This window comes from Aegilops tauschii, chromosome 2 (assembly GCF_002575655.3).
Source record: "Aegilops tauschii subsp. strangulata cultivar AL8/78 chromosome 2, Aet v6.0, whole genome shotgun sequence".
Taxonomy (NCBI): domain Eukaryota; kingdom Viridiplantae; phylum Streptophyta; class Magnoliopsida; order Poales; family Poaceae; genus Aegilops; species Aegilops tauschii.
In genome coordinates this window covers 653,083,651-653,097,731 of record NC_053036.3, presented here as the reverse complement: position 1 = coordinate 653,097,731, position 14,081 = coordinate 653,083,651, and the positions used below count along the sequence as shown (strand labels likewise).

At 43.0% G+C, this 14,081-nt stretch overlaps 2 protein-coding genes across 5 annotated transcripts; both read right to left on the bottom strand.

Annotated features, from left to right (window-relative positions):
- Positions 1–1,566: 1,566 nt before the first annotated feature.
- LOC120973943 (GATA transcription factor 27-like) lies at positions 1,567–4,738 on the bottom strand. 3 transcript variants are annotated; one of them, XM_040400272.3, is made up of 5 exons: positions 4,386–4,734; positions 3,149–3,403; positions 2,468–2,888; positions 2,192–2,340; positions 1,567–2,058 (listed from the first exon to the last, which is right to left on the bottom strand). In XM_040400272.3, exons 1-5 carry the CDS (start codon positions 4,387–4,389, stop codon positions 1,997–1,999), a joined length of 891 nt encoding a protein of 296 aa, XP_040256206.1. In that variant the 5' UTR covers positions 4,390–4,734; the 3' UTR covers positions 1,567–1,996. The 3 variants fall into 3 exon arrangements, with proteins under 3 accessions (XP_040256206.1, XP_045089454.1, XP_040256207.2); XM_045233519.2 differs by having other exon boundaries at positions 3,149–4,738; XM_040400273.3 differs by having other exon boundaries at positions 1,567–2,052; positions 3,149–4,738.
- Positions 4,739–7,768: 3,030 nt separating this feature from the next.
- On the bottom strand, positions 7,769–11,297 carry LOC109760714 (GATA transcription factor 26). Of its 2 annotated transcripts, none has more exons than XM_020319521.4 (6): positions 10,918–11,297; positions 9,540–9,881; positions 8,934–9,363; positions 8,739–8,796; positions 8,539–8,629; positions 7,769–8,375 (listed from the first exon to the last, which is right to left on the bottom strand). In XM_020319521.4, exons 1-6 carry the CDS (start codon positions 10,958–10,960, stop codon positions 7,999–8,001), a joined length of 1,341 nt encoding a protein of 446 aa, XP_020175110.1. In that variant the 5' UTR covers positions 10,961–11,297; the 3' UTR covers positions 7,769–7,998. The 2 variants fall into 2 exon arrangements, with proteins under 2 accessions (XP_020175110.1, XP_020175125.1); XM_020319536.4 differs by having other exon boundaries at positions 7,769–8,369; positions 10,918–11,253.
- Positions 11,298–14,081: the final 2,784 nt, after the last annotated feature.

Genomic DNA, 14,081 nt, shown 5'->3' with positions numbered 1-14,081 from the left:
TGATCGGTCCACCGTAAGTTTTGGAATGCAAGGTGTTCCAGGTTAAAAGAAATCCCTAAGAGAATTTGTGATGCTTTCAATAATTTCATACATTTTTTTGAATTTGTTTAGTATTTTTATTATTTTACTGTTCATATGATGCAGATGAGGTCGAGCTCAGAAATGAATATTCGAGAGAGCGTTAACCGATGGCCAACAAGTATCTGCATGCTCTATATGATTTGACTATCGGCATCAAAATATAAGACCTTTTTTAGCTAAACTAGCCTACGTACAAAAGCATGTTAAATTCTGTTACAGAGGTAGTATATATAACCGATCGACATGGCTACTGTACAACATGCAAACAGCTAACACCGCAAAGAAACATTTTCTTTATATGTATGAAGAGAGACAAAATAAAGAGCACATGAATAGCTAGCTACTTTGATTTGATTGATTGAATGGTGCCACGTAAAGTAGACAAGTTATGAAAATTTGAAGAATCCATCCCTCCTCTTTTTCTTTTTTTTGACAATCATCCATCCCTCCTCATTAATGAAATGGAAAAGACACAACTAGGACTGGTACAATGCAGCAGCATCTCTTCTCTCTGTACACAAACCAAGGGCAAAAATGACCAACCAACCTACTACTCACTTGCTCTGGGGCCGGTGGGCCTGAGGGTGACCGGCGTCCATCTTCCCGCGCGTGCGGATTTGTTTGTATTGGTGGGCCGTAGTCAAAGTTGGCCCCTGGGCACTCCGCTCCTCCCTCCTAGCCCGTGGGCTCTTCTGCCTCCTAGAGTCCCATTCAACTTTGAACTTCTTCTAAAAACAAAACAAACTCTGCACTACAGAAATCTTCTACAGTATGTCTCAAAAAAAAACTACAGAAATCGTTTCCTCTCTCACACAAATATTTTTTTTCTAGTTCTGGCAGACTAACTGTACCCAAATTCACAATTATTTGCGGGAGGTAAGAGGCAAACTAATATAATAATTAATTAATTAAACCTGAGACTGAGAGGCAACCTGTCGAGCAAATATTGAGCTGCAAACCAGAGTACTTGTTGTTTCTTCTATCCTACTTCCATCTTACCCATGCTAGTAAAATTCATAAAATGCTACTCCCTCTGTAAAGAAATATAAGAGCGTTTAAATCACTATTTTAGTTATCTAAACGCTCTTATATTTCTTTACGGAGGGAGTACAATACAAGTTAGAGTTACCATTTCTCCTAGCCAGCTAAAAGACTCTGAACTTGTTCAGTTTCAAAAAAACCAAAAAACTCTGAACCTGTTCTAAAAAAAGCTCTGAACTTGTTCAGGTGTGATGGCTAGCAGAAAGCTGCAGTTTCAGATGCAGGGTGTACATTTGATGGTAAATGAGCATTAGTCTGGAAATTGAGTCTGTTTCCAAAGGAGTTGCAGTTCACAGCAGACCTATAGTGTGCTTTATTTAGCTCACTAATGCTAGCTCTTGTGCAAATTAGTGGGCTGCTGATGTCGGTGGGGTGGGTCGAGGGACTGAACTAGAGAAGCCATTTGGCTTACTGAACATTTTTCAAGACAGTGTTTGGCACCACTTTATTCAAGATTAAGCACCACTTTATTAATATACTTAATAATTTAACTAATTAAACTTGAGAGGAAAACCTGTCCAGCAAGTACTTGTATTGCATTGCAGACTAGTACTTCATCCATTCCCCATACATACAGCAGAGCTATAATACAAGTTGCCATTTCTCCAGCCATATATATGCTACACAAAACGAAACAAAATTCACCGAGTTGGCGGATGCCCACCCACCGGTTATCGGTATGATGTGGGGCAGCTGAGAAGAAGCTCTGCCTCCGGGTGCAGCGCATTGCGAGGAACCTCCAGCAGCAGCGAGCCTTGATCACCATCCTTTTCAGGAGGGGCCAGCATGGATGATAACTCGCCTGGGGGTAACATGCACCGGTTAAGTGCTGCTGCTGCTCCTCCTCCGGTGGCATTGCCAGATTTCGGCATTCTCAACTGAGAAGAAGCCATAGCCCCAGATATAGAAGAAGGCTTCCTCCTCTCACTTCTGCATCTTCACAAACAGAACAAAATCATAAGACATCTCCATGGTACTTGCAGTAAGCAAAACAACAGAGATTGAAACAAAAGCGATATCTAGAAAATAAAAATGCAGGTGCAGAAGCAAAGGAACCAAGATTGCTGACCTGTGAAGTTTTGAGGCTGGCTTTCATAAAGTCGTCTGAGAGACTTCATAGTGGACTTGGTAAGGCCTCTGTAAGCGCCACCGGCGTTTCCTCTTCCTCCTACTTCATTGCTCTCCAGGATATGCTGCTTCGAACAATGAAGTTCATACCTGCAAAAAGACCAAAGAAACTAAAGCTAATGAAATTCTCCAGGACATTACCAACCAAAACAAAACCTCTTTTCTCTGATTAGTATTGAATGTAGGACTGCAACCAATGCTAAAGGGTGTAAAATACCTCCTAGCACTCTCATGTGACCACATTAGCTTCTCAGATGCGGCATTTGAGTTGCTCGCTCCGTTGCTTCCACTATGCAGAGTAAATGAGGCAGGCCCCGAATAGGACTGACTTGTCACATATGACTTGCTATGTGCAGGAACAGAATTTGCTTCTGATCCTGAGTTTGGATGTCTAAGAAGCATGCTTCCATAACCAATCTCAAAGCAGCTAGCGGGAGTGTCGACATGATAAATCAGTAGGTCTTGGTCTGAGGATCCTGGAATGGTACGAACCGCTGAACCAGGGCATAACTGCTCTTCATGCATTATGGAGTTGAGATCCTCTGCAAGCGCTTCCACCGTTGACGGCTTACGACGACCGATGCAACTCTTTTTTCTTGATGGTACCAGTGGCTCCCGGGCATGTGATTGCGCCGAACCTGAATTTTAATGATACAAAAAAAACCACCATCAACATACTTAACAGCAGTGAAGGAATGTGTATATATCAAGTGATGTTTGTGATGTGGTAAAGTGATAATAGTATCACTTCAGTGAAGGAATGTGTATATATCAAGTGATAATAATAACACTGTAATGAAGAAATGGGTTACTTAAAAGTGGCTCCTGACAACTACAAAACTACCTACACATGTTTATACAGAAGAAGAAGAAAAATAGAATGTTTAGACAAAAGTACCTGAATACGATAGCGCCAATCCGAAACCAGATGGACTGTTGCTTGTGTAAGCAGCATCCCCTGTCTTCAAGGAGTTGTGATGAGAAGATGGTTCTTTCTTCACTGTTGTGCGGATGGGCGTTTTATTGGGTTGTTTCCTCTGCACTTGTGGTGCTGGTGTGTAGTTGTCCAGTGTACCCTTTTTCCTCCATCTCGTCCCACACGCATTGCAGAGCACCGGCTTCTCCGGTGGCCCGTGTCGCCAGAGAGGACTGCCTATATCAGCAGCATAGATAGCCAAGATTGAATCTGTCTGTGTAATATTGTACAGGCATAGAGTTTCATTGATGAGTTTCAGTGAGAGGGAGCAGCAAAGAATAAACTTGAGTTGCAGTCGTACCCTAATAGTATTAGGCATTTCAGGTGAGTGCAGGCAGCAAGGATATATGGAACTCTGAATATCTATCTGATGATTGGCAAGATGAGATAGTATCTCTTTTCCTTCTGTTTATTCAGGTATTTTTTGTTTTCAACTAATGTACTGTAGTACAGAGTAACTAGAAGCATGCAACTTTCCATGTGCTGTCCTAGAGAAGAATAACTGCAGCAAATACCTGACATGAAGCATTTTTAGTAAGTGCTACACCTGCCTGACACAAAGCTCTTTTCATTCTTTTCTACTACTAAGAAAAACTGCTGGAACAAGAAGCCTGTCTGAATGTATCAGCAGCATCATTTGGCATGAGCAACAAGAAGTAGGGTAGAAAACAGATAGCCAAGATTGAATCTGCATAGAGTTTGAGTTTGAGTGACAGTGACAGGGAGCAGCAAGTAGGGAACTCTGGATATCAGATATCTCTTTTCCCTTGTTTTCTTTCAGTTCAGGTATTGTTTGTTCTCACTGTTACTACATACTGTTAGCAATATGCAGAGAGTCCTACAAAAATTACTAGTTGCTGATGAGTGCAGAGACACTAGAAGCCTGACATTCAGCATTTTCAGTCTGTCTGAATGTTGAGACTTTTACTGGAGTAGTACAGAAGACTTGGAAGCGGCGCAGAGTTGTCTTTGTTTGGACGTTTGGGGGAAGGAGAATTCAGCGAATCCACCAGAAACAAGAAGCGACAAACCCTCAAACTAGAAGAAGAAGAAGCAAGATTTGATTTGGAACCCCTGTTTCAAAAAATCAGATGCAGAGAAAAAACAGGATTTGAGGGGAAACAAACTCGAAACTCGAAGAAGAGAAGCAGATGCTTACTCATGACTCGGCAATGGCATCAGGGTCCCTCCTTCTTCACCTTCACCATGGCTCTCTCTTGTCCCCTCTTCAACCAACAAAACACGGGACGAACAAACACACAGCGGAAGCAAAGCAACGCGGAAGCGAGAAAAATCTTCTTCTTCTTTTCGAGCAAACAAAGAGGGGACGCGAGATTCAACAACGAATCTAGTATGTACGTATGTATGTTTCAGATCCACAAGTGAAAAATTCTCTTCTCGGTCGGTGCTCTCTTTTTCTGTTTCTCTCCGGTCGGTGTTTAGAGAGAGATAGACAAGGAAGAGGGCAGAGGGGGGAGAGAGAGAGAGAGAGAGAGAGGAGGAGGAGGAGATTTAGAAAACACAAGTTGCCGTTTTTCTCACTAATATAATAGAAGGGAAGCAATGAGAGAAATTGGGCAACATTAGACTAGGAAAAGAGGAGGAGAGGCTCTTTTCAATTTAACCCTCGGGGCCCTTTCTTTTTGTAATTATATGCAACTATCATTAAACTCAATTTTTTGTCACCATTATACATAGTATTCTTTGACTTTCAGAGCATGTTTCGATTTCGATTTGGGGGACAGCCATGGAGCCTCGGAGGCCGCTGGCGGAGAGGGAGGTCCCGATGAGCTTCGATGGATCAGGGCGACAAGGCAAAAAGCGGCTGCTGCAGGCGTGTGGCCTCTAAGAAGCGCGGGAAAGGTTAAACCTATACATTTTGAACGCGGCATCAATTAATACAAAAGCGACTTGAAACGTCACAGACAACTAAGAGCGCGGGAAATTCAAAAGAGGTATGATGATGTTATCACAAACGAGCCTATCTGACGTGGCATGATTTAGCCTAAAAAGGAGTCGGCGAAGCGGAGTTACTCACATGAGCGCTCCCGCAACTGCCTCTCCCTCGCCTCCACCTGCTACCCTCCATGTTGTGATCTCATCGGAGACCACACCGCTCCCTTCTCCGACATTCTACCCCGTGCTCTTAGCGCTTCCCCTTCCCCGACACTCTACCCCGGGCTCTTAATTAGCGCTTCCCCTTCCCCGACATTCTACCCCGTGCTCTTAGCGCTTCCCCTTCCTCGTTATCCGTCCCTATCTCGGGCGCGGCAAATGGGCCGCGAAGCTCGGAGTTCGGCTGATCCTCGATTTCGGCCTGGGGGACAACCATGGAATCTCGGACTCCGCTGACAGAGAGGGGGGTTGCCGACGAGCTACTACAGATGAGAGCGCCAAGGGATAACGCGGCCGCTGGGGCTGCCCAAGGAGAGGCGCAAGCTCGCGGTGTCGACCTGTGTGAAGACAAGCGTCGAGGAGAGGATTCATATGATTCTGAACGGAATGCAATGATAGAAGAGGTGATATTGTGATATTGCTTGGGCAATGACGACAAAGGCGTCCTCCACTTATCTGGTGCAATGAGCTTGCTGGGGAAGGAGGTAGAGATAAGCGTCTTTTCAATTTCAGCCTGCTTGTAGTTTCTTTTTGATATGTGTTACTACTGCAGTATTTGATTAATTTCACCATTACATATATACATATACATATACAAGTTAATTTGCTTAACTTCAAAGCCTTACAATTCTAAATCCATTGAAAGGATATTTTCCTTCCATTCTGCCCCCTTGAGGGGGGGGGGGGGGGGGGGAGGGGGGTGTTAAGAAAGATCATGTTAGCGGTACATGTGTAAAACATTTTTTTATTGATGATGCAAGGCATGCACTCCGTTGATTTCATTAACAGAGAGAAGAAACATACAATTTTTTTTAATGATGCAAGGCAGACTATATGTTTAGAATATAGTAATTTCACATAATTTTTAGAGCCACTTGCCAATGAATTAGGTTTTCCCCCGTTGTTTCAATATAAGACTTTGCATGTATCATAACTAGCTACCAGTTTAAAACTAGCCATTTATTGAATTAAAGTTGTGATACACGCGAAAAATGCAAGAGAAATGTGTGGCCTTTAAGAAGCGCGCGAAAGTTCAAACATTTACATTTTAAAGGCATCATCAATTAATACGAAGCGACTTAAAATGCCACGCATAACTAAGAGCGCAAGGAAAATTTACATAAGTATGTTATAAACACAACATAAGTAAATGCGAGTTGACTTCAAGCGCCACACGGAGCAATAGCGGGAGGCCGCTAAGAATAGGATGATTCAGTGTGGGAGAGTTCAAACATGTACAGACAGACTTGATGCGTCACACCGGATAATAAAAGCGATCGGCATCCGCAACATATCAATTAGTTACAAACCGCTTCCCAGACTAGTTATATGTCTACTTTAATTGGTGTCTATGCTTGTGTTTCAACATGGTTCAATAACCATTTTTTTAAAAACACCCCTTTGCATAAAATTCTTATTCCGATATAGAAGTGGGTAACATATATAGGGAATTCAGTTTTTTGGGAATGCGATTATAATATATAATAAATAAGGGTGTTCTAGAGAAAGGAAGATACTGGAAACAGGGATCCAACAACTGCTTACGTATTTAGTTATCCAGGTACAAAGCTCAGCACAAGCGGTTAGCTATCTTACAAACAACAAACTAAGAAACAAAAATAGTTATGCATGGACAAAATGGTAAAAGAAGAGTTCCTTGCTGGTCGTAATACTGTTCTGCCTTTAACAATAAATGGTTGTTTCCTTCAACGGCTTAGCATATCGCTTTTAAACCCAATCATACACATCTCACAACAAATTTAATTGTTTGTATATGCAAACTTAATTGTTTGTACAAGATGATAAATACTCCATAGAGATGCTGACATATGTTTGTTTGCCAAGATAGTTACCCGGGAAATCCAGCGGTGTTGCTTTTGAATTGTTTCTACGGTTTAGGAATGTCTTCAAACTCTTACAATTGATTGTCATTAAATAAGTCTTTTTTATATACAAAAGAATTTTACTTCCATACACCCCTTTAAAATATCAGAATAGACTACAAATCGTTTTTTCTAGGGTTTGAGAGCGGGAGGTGGTTGCACTTCCCGTTGACCCGCTGGCGCTGGTTTCCCTGCCGGTACGGCTGTGAGAGGGTGAGGGAACCCCGGATCTATGTGTCGGGTTTGTGTCCCGCAGGTGTTTCGAGTTCTTTGTCGCCGGTGAAGCTGGGGCAGCGAAGGGGATGAGAACAATGGTTCCTCGACTTCTCCATGTGGATGGCTTTCCTCAAAGTGCGCGTCCATGAGGCGGAGGATGGCGAACACACCACCTACAACACGCGAGGGTGCTGCTCCGATAATCGCGGGCCTCTCCGCAGCCCAGATCTCCTCAGGGCCGAGCGCCACCACGAGAGGCCCCGCCGCCACCCTCACCGCACGGGCTTTGTCTGATAGTGCTGCACCTACAGCAAGTAGCTTCAAGCAATGCACTGTAAACTTCTGTTTTTTCGATTTCCATCTTTCCCATGATAGCAAGATTCTATCCATTCCCCATACATACAGCAGATATACAGGTTACAATTTCTCCAGCCATATATATATGCTACACCAAACAAAAGAAAACAAGCGCAGACAAATTCAGCATGTGCATGTCTGGACGATCATCGGTGAGCGGTATCGTATGATGATGATCCAGGAACCAAAATGTAAACAAAACTACCACTGATGCCTGTTCCTGAGCTGATCGCTAGCGGAACTGGGACTATGGTTGCTCGGGGGAGAGGCTGCGGTTACGGTCACAGAGCTGAGCTGAGATGGTGGGGGGCAGCAGAGAAGAAGCTCTGCTTCAGGGTGCCGCGCGTTGCGAGGGACCTCCAGCAGCAGCGAGTCTTGGTCAGAATCCTTGTCCGAGGGGTTCAGCATAGATGATAATTTGTCTGGGGCTAACATGAACAGGTTGAGTGGTGCTGCTGCTGCTCCGGTGGCATTGCCAGATTTCGGCAAAAATGCGCTTCTTCTCAACTGACAAGAAGAAGCCATAGCCCTGGATCTCGAAGAAGCTAATCTCATGGTTCCTCCTCTCACTTCTGCATCTTCACAAACAGAACAAAACCACAATACATATCCACGTTACTTGCAAATAAGCCAAGCGCAGAAATTGCAAAAACTATACGAAAATTAAGTGTACATTTTCAGATGTGCAGAATCTACAAAATGTATGTGCAGTGCAGAAGCAGAGGAACCAAGACTGCTGACCTGTGAAGCTTTGCTGCTGGCTTTCATAAGGTCTTTTGAGAGACCTCATGCTGGACTTGGTAAGGCCTCCAACTTCCTTGCTGCAATTGTCCTAAACAAAGAGATAGACCTCATGTAAGGGAAGTGAAAACCACCCAAAGGCAGATATACAACATGTAGCGAGGTGAACTCAAAAGGCATTCGTAGGTCGGATAGGGTACCTCTAAAGCTGAATCTGCGCTCTCCAGGATATGCTGGTTCGAACAATGAAGCTCATCCCTGCAAAAAGGCATTCGTAGGTCGGATAGGGTACCTCTAATAGCTTTTCTGAATTAGTATCGAATGTGGGACTGTGGACACAGGGCAGCAACCAATGCTCAGTACAAACATTTTAGGCTAACAAGAGTGTAAAATACCTTCTAGCACTGTCATGTGTCTGCATTGGTGACCACTTTAGCTTCTCAGATGCAGCATTTGAGTTGCTCGCTCCCTTGATTTCACTATGCGGAATGAATGAGGCACAACCTGAATAGGATTCACTTGTAATGTATGACTTGGTATCTGCAGGAACAGAGTTCGCTTCTGATTCTTCCTCCTCTGATTTTGTGTTTGGATGTCGAAGGAGCACGCTTCCATAACCGATCTCAAAGGATCCAGCAGGAGTTTCGCTATGATAAAGTAGGTCTTCCTCTGTTGATCCTGCTGAAAGGCAATATAACTGCTCTTCGTGCATTATGGAGTTGAGATCGTCAACAAGCGCTTCTAGCGCTGAAGGCTTAGGACGACTGACACAACTCCTTTTTCTTGATGGTACCAGTGACTCCAAAGCATGTGACTGCGCTGAACCTGAAGTTTAACGATACCAGAAAACCCACCATTAATATACCTAACAATGGTTGTGAAAAGAACTCATCCAAAAAGATTATGCTATGCATAGGGACATAGAGGGTCAACTAATGAGTATGAAGAACATAAAAGTTTTGACTTAACAGAAGCAAGTCAAGAAATTAGAGAGAACTCACCGGCTATTTCACTCGCATCAATAGAACCATACGGGGCACAACTCTCTGAATATGATACCGCTGATCCAGAACCAGATCGATTGCTTGTGTCCGCATTTCCCATCTTCCAGAAGTTCTGATCAGACCATGGTTCGTCCTTCACTATGCTGCGGTTTGGTCTTTTCTTGGGCTGTTTCTGTCCCTTGAGCTTCAGCTTGTCAGGTCTAGCTTCACTAGCGCCAGTATCTTCCCGGCGATGCGCCGGCGTGTAATTCACCAACGTACCCCTTATCCTCCATCTCGACCCACATGCATTGCAGAGAACTGGCTTGTCTGGTGGCCCATTTCGCCAGAGAGGAGTACCTGTATCAGCAGCATTTGCCATGAGCAATAAGAAACAGAGTACAAAACTGGTACCCAAGAATCTGTGTAAAATGCAGGTACAGAGTTCATCAGTAGTGGGTCCATCAGTCAGGAGTTTGCTAGCATATAATAGATTTACAAGAATTATGCCTGGCAGTGGTACTACAAGAGATGCTGGCCGGGGTCAAAAAGAAAAGGAGAGATGGTGGCGCTAATCGAGGAAGCGAACATAAAACAACAGTCAGGAACAATACATCTTCAAGGCAATAAGAAAATAATCTCTCATGGATACAGATAGCCAGACTTCACATTCCAGGTACATACAAGCCTGTAATGTTCCATGTGCGGTCCTACAGAATAAAGCCTAGCAAATGCAGATGACACAGAGCAGCAGAAAATCAACTCTACCCCTGACATGAAGCATTTTCTGTATCTGCAGCAAGTATATATGGAACTCTCAATATAATGAGATGAGGATACATAGTCAAACTGCATATTTCTTTCAGGTGTTGCTTGTTTTCAATGGTTAGTACAGACAGGCCAGATGTAAATTTCCATGTGCTGTCCTAGAAGCATGTAACTAATCTGTGCAGATGACACAGAGCAGCGAGCAGAGAATCAACTCTGACATTAAGCATTTTTTCTGAAACTGCAGCAAGCATGTAGGGAACTCTGAATATCTGAATAACTGCAGCAAGTAGTATTAAGTATGAGCAGACAGTTCTCTTCTTCCTGTAAACCAAGAACGGAGGGAGTAATAAGCAAGCAAGCAGAGTCAGAACACAAGTCTGAATGAGATAATTTTGTTCAGAGTTTCACATCCAGAGAAAGAAAGGCATCTCCTAGATCTTAACCATATCCACGGAGGATTCGGCCGGCGGGTTTCAGCGTCCAGAAGAAGCGAGATTGGGAATCCACCTCCCAGATGCAGAATCCCAAGGGGGGGAACCGCCACAGCTCGCGGTCGCGGTTGCGGTTGCGGAGAAACAAAGGGGAGGGGAAAATTTGAGCTTTATGGAGAAGAGGAGGAGCTCACTTGTGACTCCGCAATGGCCGCAAGGTCCCTCCTTCTTCGCCATGGCGCCCTCCTCCCTCTTCTCTCTTCTCCCCACGCCCACGCCCACGCCCACGCCCACAAACAAACAGGGGAAAAGAGAAAGATTGGGAATTTTTGAGCAAACAAAAAAGAGGGGAGTGGAGATTCAACAAGCAACTATTTTCTCTGGGACCAAAAAAGGGACTAATTCCTTGGAATACATCTTCACCAAGTCAAAAGCCAAGGCTTGCTTCTTCTTCTTTCTATTCCTTTTTTCTTGCCTGTAGAGGAGGAGAGAGATGGGAGGGGAAAGGGGGACAAATAATGCAGCCAGCCAGCCAGCCAGCCGCAAGGAAGGGCAGATTTGCAAAGCAAGAGTCTTTAAAAGTTGCAATTTTCTTTTACTGATAGTATATAACAGAGATTGATAGTGAAACGTCTTATTTTTATTTATTTTTACAGAAAGAGTACCATATTTAATTTCACCATTCAATAGGGGATGTTGCTTGATGCAATTTAGTGGTCAATTTTGTCAGGCCCTTTGCATTTTCATTCCCCCCTAGCAATGTACATGTCGATTCAAAACAACTACTGTTTTTAGATATTAGTTAATATGATCTTGTGAGTAGAATACAAATATAACTCCCTCTTGAAGAAGAAAAAAACACTATAAGTTTTCCTATTTTGTGTTTTAGTACTTCACATGTTAGAACATATTGACTTCACATAAATTTTAGAAGAACTGGCTAAAGAATATAAGGCATTGCATATATTCATTGAATTAAAAGTGCAATGCACGCGCCATGTGCGGAGAAATATGTGGCCTCTAAAAAGCGCGGGAAAGTTTAAACATGTAGTTGCTCGACGCCGCCTCAAGTGGCAAGGTGGCGTGTCATTCCTCCAGCCGTGAAGGAGGACAGGAACGATGCCAGCTCCCCATGTCGGTGTGGTTGGGCAAAGCGGCACCACTGCTCCCTTCCACAGTCCCACCACATGTCAGTTGCTTGGCATCGGTAAGCAAGCGACGGTGATGGTGCCGGCTCAGTGGCGCCAAGAAGATACTCCTGTAACCCATCTTCCTCTATGTTCCTCCCTCCTGGGAAGGAACAAGGCCGGTGTTTCTACCATCGACATACATGACGCGCACGAAGTGAACCGTAGAAAGTAAAATAGAGGGGGGAAAGTAGGGGGGTTCTTGTCTTTGGTAGTTTGTTGGAGAAGGTGAAAAAGGTGCACATCATTAGGAGCCCTAGAAAGAGCTTTTAGGGGCTATATTTTTTGTTAGTCTTCGGTGATCTTCTAATATTGTATCTTCTGGGTATGCCTTAGTTGTGGTGCAAGATGTATCTACAATATTACAATTAATTTGGTACAATCTCTTGCTCAAAGAAAAATGTACTCTCACTTGGCCATATGTCATCATAAATTGACATAAATGATCACTTTTAGGGGCTATATTTTTGGTTAGTCTTCGGTGATCTTCTAATATTGTATCTTCTGGGTATGCCTTAGTTGTGGTGCAAGATGTATCTACAATATTACAATTAATTTGGTACAATCTCTTGCTCAAAGAAAAATGTACTCTCACTTGGCCATATGTCATCATAAATTGACATAAATGATCAAATATATTTTTTACCCTGTAATAGTTTGCATTGGGTCCAACTTACCCATCTCAGGATAGCATTCAGGGGTTAATAGAGAGTGTATTTCTCAACATTGAAGGATATCAAACCATACGGGTTGCATCCGCACCATTTTCTGTACTTTCCACATTTAACCTGTTCACATATCACAAACAAGGATAACCACATCATAGGCTAACTCTTGTAAAAAAGTTCCGAGAACACTAATGGACCATGATGATATACTCACACTTACTCCCTTAGTCCCGAAATACATGATGTATAAACTGAGTAAAAAACTCAATGCATTCTAAGTTTGACCAAATGTATATTCAAACATATTAAGAGAAACAGTGCCCAATCAATATCAGTATATTGATCGTTAGATATATTTTCATAATGTATGCATTCAATATTATACTTGTTGATATTTTCTTTTATCTATTTGGTCAAACTTAGACAAAATTGACTTTTTGACTAAATTTATGTGCCATGTATTTGGAGACAAAGGGAGTAATTGAATCCATCGATGACACTGCCGAGACGAATATTGCATAAAAAATATTAAATAATTGTACTCAAAAAATAAGAAGAAAAAGAAAAGGAGGGAAAGTGTACAATTTACGTCTCAAGAAAAAAAGGGAATGAAATTTACGAAACAAAATTTGATGTGAACCAAATGCTGCATTTCTAGTAGAATCATATACTACTGGATCATTTCGAACAAGAATATTTGATATATGTGTGTGTGTGTGTGTGTGTTGACCTATTTTCTTTTCGCTAGAGATGAAGATAGATAGGCTTTGCATGGTACCTTTGTGTTTTGTCGCTGGTGTGGAGGGATAAGAAAGGAACGGAGAGAGGGGTAGCGGTGCCAACGCATCCACCGTCATCCCACCCAAATTTTCAACTTTGCTTTCCTCGCCTTGGCATCACTAATAAACTCCATCCAACCACATTCTTTGTCATTATCTTTTATTTCATCGAGGCCACCCCAGGAATTATGTTCTGTACCCCATACTAAATTGGCCAGAGGCACACATTTGTTCACTGGCCCATAATACTTTGATTTTTAGTTTGTTCCAAGTCAAACCATCTCATGTTTGACGCAAAAAAAGGTGTGCCGGCGTTTGTGGTATTGAAGTACTACTATTAGGTTCATCATCATATAATAAATCTATGGTGACATTTTCTAGCAGGGCGTGTGCTTCATCTTATGAAATTATTAATGATAGAAATTAATTTTTCCTTTTAGACATCTCCAATGTGGATGCTTATTTTTTTCCTTTTAGACATCCAGCACGGGCGGACGTCCGAAATTTCCTAGTCTGTTCCAAAATCGAGGGGCAACAGGGGGAGTCTGGATATCCACCACATCGACCCCAAGGGCCCACCTCCCACCGCATTTTAATCGAACCCCACACCTCACTCTTAAGTCTCACTCACTCCACAGTCCACTCCTCTCCCCTCCAAAAACCCTAGTCGCCACCCGCTGCGATGGGCAAGAAAAAGAGGGTGTCGGAGGAGGCCATACGGAGA